General features: G+C 31.5%; 1 protein-coding gene across 2 annotated transcripts; it reads right to left on the reverse strand.

Annotated features, from left to right (window-relative positions):
- Nucleotides 1–4,375: 4,375 nt before the first annotated feature.
- LOC108334389 (uncharacterized) lies at nt 4,376–14,559 on the reverse strand. 2 transcript variants are annotated; one of them, XM_052870825.1, is made up of 8 exons: nt 14,266–14,559; nt 13,448–13,603; nt 11,732–11,922; nt 11,510–11,590; nt 6,811–6,931; nt 5,516–5,830; nt 4,867–4,926; nt 4,376–4,554 (listed from the first exon to the last, which is right to left on the reverse strand). In XM_052870825.1, exons 3-8 carry the CDS (start codon nt 11,920–11,922, stop codon nt 4,468–4,470), a joined length of 855 nt encoding a protein of 284 aa, XP_052726785.1. In that variant the 5' UTR covers nt 13,448–13,603; nt 14,266–14,559; the 3' UTR covers nt 4,376–4,467. The 2 variants fall into 2 exon arrangements, with proteins under 2 accessions (XP_052726785.1, XP_017425695.1); XM_017570206.2 differs by lacking the exon at nt 13,448–13,603.
- Between the last annotated feature and the right edge of the window lie 990 nt (nt 14,560–15,549).

Below are 15,549 nucleotides of genomic sequence, written 5' to 3' on the forward strand. Positions count from 1 at the left end.
ATCATACTAAAAATTTAAAATAATTAAATAATCTAATAATAATGTGATTAAAAACTATATAGTATAAACCAGCCAATCAATGCAAAATATCGAAACGAGAGCGGTAGGTCAATCTATCTAAACATGTGCACTAGTAAAGATTGATCGGTCACTGAACATGTTAATGACCGATCAGTAACTGAACATGTCAATGACCGATCGGTAACTTACATATTAAGCACAATATGATTAATTAGATAAAACATGCTTATGAGACATTGGGTTGCAATTGGGTCAATTTTAACCAAAAGCTCATTTCGAAACCTATAAATACATAATAAGGTAAGAAGGTAAGTGAATTATATTTATTGAATATTTGACTTAATTGTAATAATCGATCGGTAACTGAAGCTAACTTGAGCATTAAGGTAACAAGTACTCACCTGCTCGGATTTGGACAATATTGAAGAAGATTCAATAGAGCCTAAGGAAAAGTGAAGTTAAGAGAGGTGACTGGATCAAATTATAAAGGTATACATAATGAAACAAAAACATTATATATATTAGAAATATAGCATTATAAATTTAAGACATTGCACATTAAATATTCCAAAAACATATTTTTTAAAGTTTAATATAACATAAAATTGTATGTTATCTTCTTAATTATACGTTTAAAATATATTGATATTACATACCCAAATATATATATATATATATATATATATATATATATATATATATATATATATATAAATAAAACTATATATATAATAAAACTAACATATAAAAGATTGCATAAATAAAAGTCTACATACTTTTTCCAATACACGATATTGTAAAATTATTTTTTCCTAGGTTAAAACATGAACATATAAAATCATAAAATTTGATGACATCAATACCTTTCCTATTAATTATAAGTGACTCTTCACAACTTCAAGTGTTCTGAAAGCCACACTTGTTTAGCACTTTATCATTGGAATCCCATGAATGTGAGAAGAAAGAAACCAACCCATTGGGTAGCAATTTTTTTTTGTCTTCATTGAAAACAAAATAAAAAAAATGGAGAATCAGATATGTCAACAAAACAGTTAAATATCATGATATTCAACTTTTATAGTTTCATCTCTTTAAAAAAATATACATATAAATATAAATATTCTATATAACGCGTTTTACAAAAATGACAGTAATATTATTATATTAAGATTTTATACAAACTATCTTTCTGTGTGACTCTGAATTCTTAAATTTTTCCTCTCATGAATATATTATGAGTAGGGTATGATATAAATATTATGTCTAGTTCATGTTAGACCTCTTTGGGGTACACGTATAGTTTTATTAAAAATATAGTAATCTATTGTTAGTATTTATTATATTAAATTTGTTATCCTATGTTTAAAATGTTGAATTTATAAGATTATTGGAAGTTAAATTTTGTATCTGGTTATGTTTTTTTGTTATTTCAAGAATAGTTCCTAATGTAAAGAAAATTAAAATGACCTATTTAGATTAATAATATAATAATTCATTATTTCTTTTAAAAGTCTTATAACAAATTAGAAAAAAAGAGAGACTTATATAACATATAAACAAACTTATACTTTCCAGCTGTAGGTGTTTCAAGTACATAAAATTACTCCATTTTACCTTCATATAACTATTAATAAATAAAAAGACAAGATGCTGATTCATCATCCCAGAAAAGGAATCAAAACAGAAGAAAAAAAAATAGAGACAAAGTATATGTTCTTGACTTTATTCCAAATTAATTTCTTTAATATGATACACAGCTATCCTGAATCCAGATAAAAAAAAATTTTATCAGTTTTTCAGTTCTCAAAGTTTTTTTCTTTTTATCTATATATTCTATCTTTACTTCATAGTTTTAATCCCTGTCAAAAAAATAATAGTGTAGGATAGCAAATGGACCCCTTTCTTTAATAAAAGTTAAAGGAATCCTACGTTTCCATCTCATATGCCAGCTCACCATCTTTAATATTCAGATTTTGATGTTTGGTAAATTTCATTGTTATGATTTGAAAGTCTTTAATTATTCTCTCTATTGGTTGCTGTATTCTGAGCAATATAATCAGAGAAAAGCAAATATAGCACTGATAAGTGTGAAAATGTTAATGATGAGTAGGATTGATATATTAATAACCATACCAAATTCAACTAAAATATCTTAATGTTTCATTAATAAATTTTAATGGTGGTGGATATAACAAAAATATTTTTAATCATTTTGGTTAACTAGTTGTCCTGGTAGAGAAACTTAGACATTATTAAAAATAAGTTAAAAATAAAAGGTAGAAATATATATATAGCATGATGTCGGTGTAGCTAGAAACCATTTACAAATGAGTGCACAAACAGGAGAAAGAAGAAACAGAAATAGACACGTGTTTTAAGTTGAATTTAACTTATTTTCCAACTCCATCAAATTTATGGTCTTCTTCACAATAAATCTTATGTTGGACCTTTCAAGTTCAAGCCCTCGGTTATCATCTTTCAATAACTTCTTTGCTTATTGGGAGTAAACATGATCAACTATAATAATTGTTGCAACCTTTTTCTTGATGAGGAATTTATTGCATCATGTACATGTACCATCACCAAGAAATGTATTGACAAAATGTATTCACTCCATTAAGTTGGTTGTTACGTGTCTCCAACATTGTCTGTTGTTTTACAAGTTCTTACTTGTCCACTTACATTTTCATTTCTTATATAAGATATGTATACAAAATGTTAAGCAGAATGTAAGCAAAACTAGTAAAATTTTGTTGATTGAATTATGTTTCAGACGTGGATTGTGAATTGTGAAAAAACAAAATTTGGTATATTGAAATTATATGATAAACTATTTCATTGAGTGATGAACTAATTAGTAAACTGTTTGAGTTGAGTTTGTGATTTGTGGATTGATTTAGCTATAATGGAATTATCCAAATTGCTCTATTAAAGGTTTAAATTTTGAACTATCATATGGTAATTGGAATTAAAGAAGAGTGGAATCACTAAGATAAACAAATTGGATAACCTATAGTAGACAATCAAAAAATTATTTTCTGGTATAACACTTAGTGGTATCTGAAAATCCTGTTAAATTTAATCCTAAAGTCAGTGAACTGCAATTTAGTGTTGGATGCGTTAAATTTAAATTTACTAAGTATTCAACTTATATAGAGGAAGATATTTAGTATGAGTGTCGAAGGAAGTCTTCATCTATAGATGTGAAATTTACCTTGTCATACTCCTTGACAGGGATGTGACTCTATCATGATATAGTTATAACTTTTGAGAGGTATTGGTGAGTACGATAAATGTATGGTTTCAAATTTTACTCAATACACTAGTTTTCTAAAAGTCATATCAATTGTATGATAATGTATGAAATAGTTATAAGAGTCTCTGTAAATTCTTAAATGTGACGTGGAGTTTGTAACAATATGTGTAATTTTTCTTTTATTTAGTATTTAAGAAAGATAGTATGATTTTAAATTATTCTAACTTATCCTAGCGTGTTTTTGTTGTAATGTTGGTATCTATATATTATGATCGTGTATTTCATTAAAGGAGAAAATAATGCAGAGATCAAATATGAATAACACAGGATTTCCATTGGAGGTTTAGTAGTTACATAGTAATAACATATATAGAGGTAAACGTAAAATATAAATGTGAAAATAATTAAATGTAAACATTTTTAAAATATAAATTAAAATTGTTTTTTAATAGTTAAATAAAAAGTTATATTTAAAATAATAATATATAAAATAAATTATTTTATTTGATTATCACACATCTTCCTACAATTCTTTATAAAGTTAAAACGAAAGTGAATATATCAATGTCGATTTTTGTGTAAATTCTTTTATTTATGCTCTTTCCTATCCGCACTTTTCTATCACATCTATCATAGATATTATACTTAAAAATCATGTTTTATATTTTATTGTAAAATACTTAATCTAAAAAAACTAGAATATGTTCTACTTTACTTTAACAATCTTAGAAGTATACTATTTTTACTTTTTGTGTAGAAACAGGAAAACAACAACACAAGGTTAATAATCACATATTCCCTTGTTGACAAAAAAATCAAAAAGCATAAACTCTATAAAAATATAAAACTTTTGGGTACTTATTATGATAAAAATTGAAACTTAATTATATATATATTAAAATTTACAAGAATCTTAAAACTTAAAAGTTTTTTTATTTATTTATTAACCAAAGTAGTAATTAGATAAAATATTCTCAGCGGAGACTCAAATTCAGGTATCGTTTAAATCTAATCAAAATCAATTTGGGTAACCTTTAGCTTTTTGGAAGTCCATCTCTAAGCAAATGGCAAAATTGAAAAAGTATAAAATCTAATATGTAAAACGTGCAACTAATCTACATACACTTTTCCCTTCAATGAAGCAGTAAAGTCAAGAACCTCTTCTTTTGCTAAGTATAAAATAAATCAACCTAACTGTCACCTTCTGTAGCCATTTTCCGTTTATGTGACCTCTTTCTTTTCCTACTTCTCTTCACTTCATTATCTCCTTTCATGTCCTGCATAGGAGCAACAGTTAATGAACATATAACAAATATGTGGGAAAAAAATTCATTTTCAAAAATTCCTGACAATTGCTCGCAGAACCAAAACACAGTTAAATAGGAATTATATTTGCTAAGTTGTTCTGTATTTTTCTATGTACAAAAAAAATAGCATAAATTATATGGTTTTAATTTGAATGAGCTCATCTAATGATTGATGGACAAACTTTACACAAGAGTGGAAGAAAAATTAAATCGAAGATTCACAAGCCAAGTGTTTATGCGATGATATTGAAAAAAAATAATAATAGAAACTGCAAACTCTACCTTAGAAGGACCAATATTTTGACTTTTACTTTTCTTCTTGCACGAAAGTGGGTTTGGACCCTGCAAAGTTTAAAAGCACTGTGACAAAAATACAAGAAATACTAAATGGAAATCATAAACTACTAAAAGTAATATAGTATAAGAATATTTCCCAGTTATTAACGTAAATAACTACTTTGGTCATCAATCTTTCCTAAAACAATTTCACCAAGATTTTCTGTTAATCAATGCCTGCATATTGTCAAACTTTCCACAAATAACCTTAATGCTTGAGAATACTTTGTTTTCCATTTACAAGAAATATGTCATGAAGGTGACAGGCCTAATATACGTGATAAAACCACATAATTGAACACAACGGAAATAATAGATGAAGTCATCTTGATCATATGTTTTCCTAGGACTGTGTGATTAGGCTTTTTTCTAAATGAAAAATTACAAATAGCAGAATGCCATTATGAACCTGTTTGAATTTTATTCTAATTAAAATGTTCATCATAATGTAATTCGATAAAAACATATTTTCTTTATGATAAAAGAATCAATTCATTGCATAATTAATGTACCAAAGCTTTGTTTATTTTATTCCAAAAGCCTCGTATGGTAATAAAAATTGAAGTTAGGATAAAGCACAAGCTTAAATTATAACCTTAGCTCTTTTTCTCTTGAACTGAGGTTTATCCTTGATTGGCATCCGATTCCTTGCAAAAGTATTCGTTTTTACTGCCTGAACATTTATGGTCTGATCTCCTGAATCCACATTTTCTATTGTTTCAGCAATGGAATTGTTAGCTTCCTCATGGGTTAGTCTATTCATCACCCTATCCTTTAATATCTTGTACTCTTTCTCATTCATATGCAACCGTCCTTCTTCAGAAGTTTTGACATATTGCCGTTGAAATGCAGATGGGGATTCAAGAAAAAGAGCATTTCTGAGACCATATATGAGAGGCACACCAGGTACCTAGTACAAGCATATTAGAAAGAATAGTATGTCTGAACGTGCAATTCTGCACATCTTGCAGCACTATAAAAGCATTACATCTCTTCAGCTGACTTTATACAACAATAACCAGAGATCACATAGAAGTATATAAAAATAATACATCGTAAGTTATCATTTACAGAAGCACATAAAAACGTTATATAGATGCCAAGGCATCAAGATGTTAAAGAAATTTCTATGTAACCATTCTAATTAGAAATAGCTATTCCAAATGACTCAATCAATAACCCCAAGTAGGAAGATACTTCACACAAAGTAAGGTGATGCAACTACACTGGATTGTTTGAATGTGATTAGAAATGGGAGATATATAATTGGATCACAATATAGGAGATATTAATCAACTGAACATTTCTATGATTGAATCTGTATCTAAAAGAATAAAAGATAAGAAATGCGATATAAAGATACAAAGATGAGGCAAATGCACTAGACATGATAGTGTCTTGTTTTCCACACTTCAATGTATCAACTAGTTTCAAAAACTTGTCATAATCTTAGGTTTAACAAGAAGTTTCAAATTCATATTGGTAGTTTGGACAGACAAAAATTCTTCAAGATTGTTATTTAATTGTCAATTAAACACTAGGCTCGTCGAATACAATAACATATATCAAACCGTAGATTCAATTCCACAGGAAACAATATTTGATTGTTGTTCAATTCAAATCCACCCCATCCCACCAACCAAGGTTTTCAGATAAAAGAGTTTTGCCTGGATAATAAATTTCAAAGATACTTGTAAGAGGCTACAAATAACCTAATACCAAGATAATGTATTCTAAGTCCAATAAGAGAGACTATTATAGTTGAATATCATTCAAAAAGTAGTTCAACAGTTATACAGTTTTTACCATGATTACAAAGACAAAACTAAAACGAAAAACATATCTAACCATTGGAATCAACTTTTCAAACAAATAATATATGATGCAAACCTCTTGCAGCTTGTTTCGGAGGTCAGTGTCCTGACTAGCAACAAAGAAATGCTCAGAGTTTTTTTCTCCAACAACCTCCTTGATGCAAGCATCTGCACCCACACATTTATCATGCTCACATCTGCAAATTGGTTAGAGTAAATATCAAAGTAATGACCATCTCAACATAATACCAGCACTCAAAATATTAAAACAACATCAAGTACTAATCCTGACCAGTTTAGGAAAAATTTAAAATACATAAAAATACAGTGGTCAAAGAGTGTAATTGATAATAAGTATTCTTCAGTATTCAAATTTTCATAGAAGCACCGCATCAATTATGTCTTATGGACTCAAGTTGGGTAATTAGTTTGACACTTTGCAGAGGGTGGTCAACATCCCAAGTCTCAATTTTTGAAAGAAAGATCTAGATTGGTAATGGAATATGGCCTCCAACCTGAACTTTTAAGTAAATATTTGGTATAGAGCAGTGAGCTGGCTCATTTGGCCTCCCAATTTTGATGGTTAGAGATAGACAGTAAAGAAGCCTTCCCTTTGCGTCTGTCAAAATAATAGGGTTTCGTAGAGCTGTCAAATTTTTTCAAAGCCCTAAGGCCAACCCTGGCCTTTTCTATACTGAGACCCATTTTGTTTGACCCATGTCTGAGGGGGACTTTTCCAAAGCCCCTAGCCCCCAAAGCTCCAGAAAATGGGTTGGGATTAAATTAGGGCCGGGTTAGCCTCCTAGCCCCCAAAATCCCACTGTTGACCCTTGACATCCCATTTTCTTCTGGACAAACGTTTGCTGCGAAGAGCTTTACAACAATGGCAACACTCAGTGGAGTCTACGGCGGCAGCGCATGGCGGTACAGGCAGCGACAACACACAGTGGAGTCAACAGCAGCACTTGACGACAATGCACAGTGGTATAGGCGGCGGCGATAGCAACGATCGAGTGGTTGAAAAGCGACGATTGAGTGGTTGAAAAGAAGAATCGTGAACGAGGTTATCTTTTCTTTCAAATACTTCTCGTGCTTTCAGTTTCACCGTGATGTTTTGAGAACAGTCCAATCTTGATCAGGTTATTGTTTGGTTTCTCATATCATTAATGCATTTTCATGCTGATTTTGGGTGTAGTGAATGTCTGGTTCATGTATCATAAAAGTCAAATTCGCCCACTCTCTCATTTCAGAGCTTCTTGATTTGTTTTTTCTTTCACCAATTTTTTAATGTATTTGGTTCAATTCCACATTCTGTTGCATTTCTTGTTGTAGCGACCTGGACAATACCCACGAACCATCGCATACTGTGGCACCCTTTCACCTTCTTGGTACTTCACATGTCGCACACCCATATGTTACTTTTTTATTTTTATTTATCTACTTCTTTCAAAGTTTGAGTCTTTTTGTATTTTGGCTTCAGTTTTTCTTCTCTTGTCTCAGGTATTCTCGTCTACTTTCAAAGGGTTGTTTCTGAATTTGGTTTTGCTTTAGTGTAAGAGCTGCTGGGATATGAACTTGTATTCATACTTCTTACTTGGAATGAGATAATTGTAGTGTAGATGTATCAGTCTATACTAGTCCATTATCAGTCAATTTCAGCTGAATATATCTGCACACATGTGTATTGATCGCTTTTTTATGTCAAGCATAGTTGTATGAATCTCTTAGGTGCTAATCGACATTAATCCTTTATTTTAATGCAATTTATCAATGAAAAGTAGAGATTCTTCTCTCAATTTTACGCATGGTTTTGTTGTTATCAGGGAGAGAAAAGTACATTGCCTAGTTCATGAGAGATATTTGAGAGTTCTAGTGCTTTTTCATTTTTGGGATGTATCTTTCAAAGAGTTTCAAGCATGAAGTTGTTGTCATCCTGTGGTTTTGCTGCTATTTGCTACATGCTGCTGGGCAGAATAACATCACTAGTAATGTTGAAGGTATGTGCTTTTTTTTTTGTATTCTCTGATTGCTTTGCTTCTATTAGGAATGCACTGATGTTTTTTGACTAGTTGGATCATTCATGACATTATGTAAGAGTCACTATAATTAAATTATTTAGTTTAGAGTCTTATTCCTGTCTTCTTTATTCCTTTACATAAAAATTGGAATTTAAACACAGGGTAGCTGGACTTGTGCACCAATCATTCTTTAATCTCAAAGGACCCTTGCATGAGGGGGTGTGCAAGGGATGTACTATTAAAACCATTTATTTTCACCTAACAACTTAAGATTTTGAGATACTTGTTTCGTGATAGCTTCTCTTTGATATATTGCTTGGATTTGTTTCTCTATTGAACATCACATTCACTCTAGCTCTCACTTTTCTAGTTAGTCTTCTCTATAGGAAGACTATATATAGGTGGGGGTTCCTCTATCTTGGGTCATGTTTTTGTTCTGTTTGAGAGAGTAGAGAGGATTGTTAGAGTGGTGTAAGGAGGGATACATTGTCCCTTGGCATTGTACATGTTGTTTTGCCATCCTAAATCAATAACACGAGGTCTTTTCAGTGAATTAGTTTGTGTGAGTTGCAATTACTAAGTTTCTTCTATCAAGAAACGTAACAGAAGTAAGTTCCTGAAACACTGGTCATTTTATAATTCCTATCTCATGATGTGTTTTCAGTGATAAGTTGATTAATAGGAATTGTTAAATCTGCCTACAAGCTTGTTACCCGATTGGCATTGGCTCAAGTCTTTTAAGGTTTTTGTGTAATATGTTGAACTCAGACGATCAATTGTCACCATACTGACTACCGTTCTTGCCTATCAAATACTTTCAACTCATGCAGTTAACATATTAATTCTTAAATCCAGAAAATTATTCTTTGGTACGTTTTGCAAAAATTTGAGAGTGGTTGGAAGATTTAATACCTGCACTTTTTTCAGAGTCTTTGTTTTCATTTCTTTTGCTAAATTTAATGTTTATGTTAAATGTGTCTCCCTCTCCCTATGTATGGAAGATCATGTAGTTTTTCTTATTTATACATATTTTGTGATGCCTTTAGAATCTATGCCTAATAAATATTCAAGTCTCAAGAGCTTTTTATTTTCTTTCTAACCCATACTATATCTCATTTGTTTCGCTATCTACTTTGTTATATCCATGAAACAATGTTGTATCCTATCTTCAACTGTACATATTGAAGATTTGCATTACAGGGGAGACACCTTCATTTTGTAAAGGACCGTACTCCAATATTTGTATACCCGTGGCTGTATTGGCAGCAGTACCTGGTAAAGGAGGAGGGTTGCTTGAAAAGCCAGTTATTGAGAAAGTCGCCCCTGACCGTGAGTCTGAATTTGATTTGAAGTAAGCAGGAGTTTTGTCTACTTCAAATTAAGATTTTCTAGTTGGAGATGGTACTATTGGGCATGTCCTGTGGCTTGGACCTTATATGGATTGGCAGCATCACAGTTTTTGGATGTAACAACTACAGTTGAGGTAAACGAGACAGTGAAAGAGTTTCTGAGAAGATACTTTATCTATAGAGATGATTTTGTTGGAGTTGTTGCAGGTGTAGTTGTTGGGTTTGCAGTGCTATTTGCTACCATGTTTGCTCTTTCTGTAAAGGTTTTCAATTTTGAAAGGCGATAGAATAGAATATATGCCTTCAAGTGAATGCTAATAGTGTAAAATATATAAAAGAGAAAAATATATGATGTTAATGGTAGTTTTGAATTAGGTGATGACCCCTTTGAAAGCATTGAATTAAAGGTGGCTTATCACACTTCTCAGTTTGGACTTCGGAGCTACTGTAAGGTGGCATTTAATCAACCGTTTGTCCAACCAGGTTCAATGTCTCTGATTCATCTAGAGAGAACATTGACCAATGGGTTTATATTTTTTTCATCTAGAGATAGGTATATTAACATTTCAGTTGTATTTAAATGAGTTTATATTTTTTTTCATGCTAAAAAGGAAAGCCCATGGGCTGGCCCTGACCCATAGGGCTTTGGGGGTATTTAGCCCTATGGGCTTTTTTAATAAAGGACTGTTTTGGCCCTGTGGGCTTTTTTGGCCCCAATCCACATGGGCTAGGGCCAAATCTTATCAAATGGGCTAACTTGACAGCTCTAGGGTTTCGGAGGGAAGGGTGACCAGTTGGTTGTGGAAACAAATCCAAACACAGCCTCTTTACATATGCAAGGGAGGGATAAGGACATTAGGGTACTTTGGTTAATTAGTTAGGTATGGAAGGAGGGAGGGATAAGGACAAAATACTATGAAATTGATATTAACTTAAATTATGTGATATATTCCAATGCAATGACAATATGACCACTAGTCCTAGAACACTAAAGGCAACAAATCATGAAATACAGAGACATGATCAATCCTAAGAGAAATGAGAAAATAGGAAAGTAATTCTAAAGGATAACCTAAGATGGTATAATATAATATATTTCAATACATTCTAATATAATCAAATAACAATTGAAGTAGTCGAATCTTGCATCAACATGACTACGAGTGTCAAATATTTTGGTTACTCCAGTCCAGTCATTGTTCAGTGTATTTAATCCAAGGGTCCAGCTTGTTCCAGACACATATTTAATCTAAAAGTGACCCCTTTGCAAAAAAAGCATAAATCCAAATGGTTCCAGTTACTTGGATTCAATTATCATTCATTGTGCAAGAAATATATTCATTGAAGCAGTAAAGCTAATGAAACAATGCATCTCACATCATAATTGCTCGAACAGTGAGGTAATTACCTAGCAACTATAAGTTTATGAGCGTTCTCCAGACTCTCAGAATATGAGCTACCAAGTCGCTTCAACTCAGCCAGAACACACCTGCATCATGTCCGTCAAAAACCCCAAAGGGAAATAAGAAACAAAAATAAAACCTCCAAAACAAAAAATAAATAAAAAACAGTTATATTTCATACCAACTAGAAATAAATCTAGCTTAAACGCACACAATGAGAGAGCAACCTGGTTGTGTAGAGTTTGACAGAAGCACTGAGGATATTGCCAAGAGCGATGTCAGCGGGGGTTATTCGATTCACAAGAAGGTGATGCACAAATGTTCCATCACATAAAACCTTGAAAGGCTTCCGAAAACCAAAGCATGTAGTGTAAAATGTCAAAGTTTTTCTATGCCTCTTCTGCTTTTTCACCTTCATCTGGAACAACACACAACAAGACAATCGAATCACGTTTAAACGGGAATTATCTCAGATATTAGACCATTAGTTTTGTAAGATTGAATGAAAGGAAAAAAAAAATCAAAGGTTAATAAGCAAAATGCATCATAAGAGCAAAATTAATGTGGATATAAACAAATTGGCTGTTGAGATTAAGAAAGAACTTCGATGGAAAATAATTTCAATTCGGGAGAGAAGAGGGAGCTGACACTAGAGTGAGTAAAGAGGAAGAGATGTTTTTGTTGGGCCTTAGTGGGACAACCAAACCCAGGTACACTATAAGAAAAATCAAAATTTCCCATGGACAAAATTAATTCAGAACACTCAAAATCCGTGAGTAACAATGTTTTTCCCATGAATTTCCCCCGAACAAAAATTTGTGAGTAATATCCTCATAGGAAAAGTTTCCCACAAATTTTTAATTTCCATGGGTAATTTCCATTTGAAGTTTTCTCTGAGAAAGGATATAGCATCTCAGTGGGTAATTTCCCACGAATTTTGTTTAGAAAACATTATAGCCTTTCCCAAAGACATTTCCCACAGATTTTGCATGAGTTCGCATCACCATTTTTCACAAAAAAAAAATCCGTGGAATATACATAACTTTTTAAAAAAATATATAAAATAATCAAATATTAATTTTTCTTTGGTATTACAAAATGTATACATTAAAAAATATATTTAAATAACCAAATTCCTGCTGCGTGCTATAATATGCTTGAGGGATTATTTCTGGTCCAATGCAATCACCGATAAATCAGGGAGAAATGCAAATAAATATCCCTGATGGAGAAAGGTGGCACCGAGCTACAAATTACCAACAGAAAGGTTTCAAACTCCTTTAGAGATGATGCACAAAGCTAACAAGAAGTATGAGGTGGGTAAAGTGACCCACGAGGAAAAGGCAAAGCAGAGGCAGTTGAGAGGCATATTAAGCAATTAACTCCTAAAAATTTTGAAAAGCTTTTTTGGTAAGGTTAGAGCAGTTAATATTGACTAGCATGTGCAATTTAAACCTACAAAATTTTATTCTCTTTTGGAGTTTGGAATATAATAATTTAATTTTCTTACATTTTGGGTGTCAAAAAAGAACTAGGAAGCTTTCATTTCATGACTAGATTGCCAAGAATATACAATAATTCTAATGATAAAGACACCAACATAAATGAACTAGGGGACTGTAATGAAAGTTCTTGGGATAATTGGATATGGAACGATGATGAAAGCCTAATTTATTCTGTTCAGTCAGCTTATGCAAGTCGGCCAAACTAGTTACAGTTGGCACCAACAAAACCTTTAGTATTACAATAACTAGCCATGAACCAAACACCACATGTAGTCCTAAGCTAACAGAAATCATTGTGGCAACATAACATATGAGTAACAATAATTGGAATAACAGCAACAAGGGCAAATAGGTCTAAGCTACTTGTTCTCACAGAGACATTCCATTTACCTTGTTCTTCGATCTAGAATATTAAACTGTATAAAAAAAAGGACTAACCCTTAATTTTCATGTAAAAGTTCCTCTGGTTTCTCTTGCTCTTATGTCTATCAATCTTGACCTTTTCCTATGGACTATAAGGACAAATACTACTACTTTCTTTCTATGATCAAGCTACACACTGCATGCCAAGTCCACTGCTCAGTGTTAGAACCACTGAAACAAATAGAGCCAAAACATCACACCAGAGATAAACACATATAAATAAAATTCACGAAATTCTTTTGAGGCCTAGCCTGTCATAATTGTTGTTCAAATAGCAGTATATGATAAGCAAAAATGTATCAACCGTTGAGAAGGTTCAAACTCGTTATTTCAAAACCAATACATGAAAATCAAAACAACTTCAATTTGGATTTTTCTGTTATTTGAGAAATCTAATCAGCGAGACCATTGAAGAGCGCAAATCCAAGAATCAGAATCAAGAGTAGAGATCACCAAATCATGTAACCAGACAGCTTGCATTGCTTCTGTCCCCTATGAGATTGAAATGGTGGGAATAATGGAAAACTAAATCAAGTTAAAACTCTACCAGAATTCAAAATCTAAGACAATGAAGATTCCGAGTCTTGTAAATGTATAACTTGAACAATTTAATTGCCGGAATCTCCAGTTAAAACAGAATAATAATATTAATTTGATTGATACAATTGAAGTAAAAAAAAAACATCTATGAGTTCTTACAACGTGCATACAAAATTTCACTGAAGAAAAAAAAAATTGCCCTTCAAAATATCAGATTTCTTACACGGGTACACTTGAGTTTGCATAAATATATACCAATCTTAACATTATACGAATCAATAAAAAGTACATACCCTTTGGATTACACGAAAGCTGAGACCTCGCGTCACGAAACGAAACAAAACCCTAGAAGAGGCACAATCACTCACAGAGAGCTCGCGGATGTGAGGTGACTTTCTCACGGCACCGGCCGAAGCGGAGCGGAGGTTCTAACGAGTTCACTGACGGAGCAGAGCGGAGGCGAGCAGGTGGCGGAGTGGAGTAAAGAAGAAACGAAAGCAGCCAAGTCCGCCGTTATGATCAAGCACGGAGGAGAGAATTAGTTTACAAAAGGGTATTAGGGAGGAGAGGAGGAGAATTGTTTTTCAATAATAGATAAAAAATAAATACCCAAGTTAATACAAAATACCATGGTTCTTTTTGTTTTATATTTAATCATTTAAAATAATAATATTTCATATTATCAACCATAATATTTATATATTTTTCATAATTTAAAAATTATACATAAAATTTTGAAATTTTAGAAATAATTTTTAATAGGAATGCGGTGGTTATGATTAATGATTATTAATATTTAATTAAAATCTATAAGTATTATGTTAATATAAAAAATTAAATATTATATTTTATAAAAATATTATAAAATATAATTATGACTATAAAATATGAATATACTTTTTATAAGACGAAAGACTTTTATATATATAATTAAGATGTAAGCCTCCATTCACAATGTTTTTTTGTTTGATAAGTAAAGCTTTATTTAGAAGTTAAAGCACATATTTCATATTTTTTTATGTTAATGTTGTATTTATTAAAAACTCTTGTTAATACTAAATATAAATTAACTTATATATATTATTTTTATCTTTATTTTTTATCTTTAGTTAGTTTATAATTATTTTTTATTTGTATTTTGGGTTTACATTATATTTTTTTATTATAAATAAAAGATTCTATGTGCATATTTAACACAAGAGAGATTAATCTTATAAAAAGTTTTCACTATATTTAACATAATATCTAGTCAGGTTATTTTGAGGAAAAAAAATTGTTGTCTCTATCACTACACACATTGTTGCCGACGACGACACCATTGACTATTGTTGGTGACATCATCGTCTACCATCGTCGTCTACGGCCACTACTAGAGTTTTAATTTGGCTTAATACCCTATTTTGTCCCTAGTTTCGCTCGAAAATGTCAAATTAGTCCATCATTTAAAAAGTGCGTCAATTACGTCCTTACTTAATAAAATTTATATCAATGAAATCCCTTCCGTTAAATCCGTACAAACGACGTTAATTATTTTTCTCTCTCTTCTACTTTAATAATTAACGCCGTTTGTACGGATT

Source organism: Vigna angularis, chromosome 11, assembly GCF_016808095.1.
Source record: "Vigna angularis cultivar LongXiaoDou No.4 chromosome 11, ASM1680809v1, whole genome shotgun sequence".
NCBI lineage: Eukaryota > Viridiplantae > Streptophyta > Magnoliopsida > Fabales > Fabaceae > Vigna > Vigna angularis.

Bases quoted from the DNA above. Each gene is read 5' to 3' on its own strand.
- LOC108334389 (XM_017570206.2), bottom strand. From the start codon at position 11,922: ATGAAGGTGAAAAAGCAGAAGAGGCATAGAAAAACTTTGACATTTTAC. The intron at 11,591-11,731 runs GTTGCTCTCTCA...GACATGATGCAG, and splicing joins GTCAAACTCTACACAACCAG to GTGTGTTCTGGCTGAGTTGA. The intron at 4,927-5,515 runs GTTATAATTTAA...TAAACTTTGCAG, and splicing joins TCAAGAGAAAAAGAGCTAAG to GGTCCAAACCCACTTTCGTG.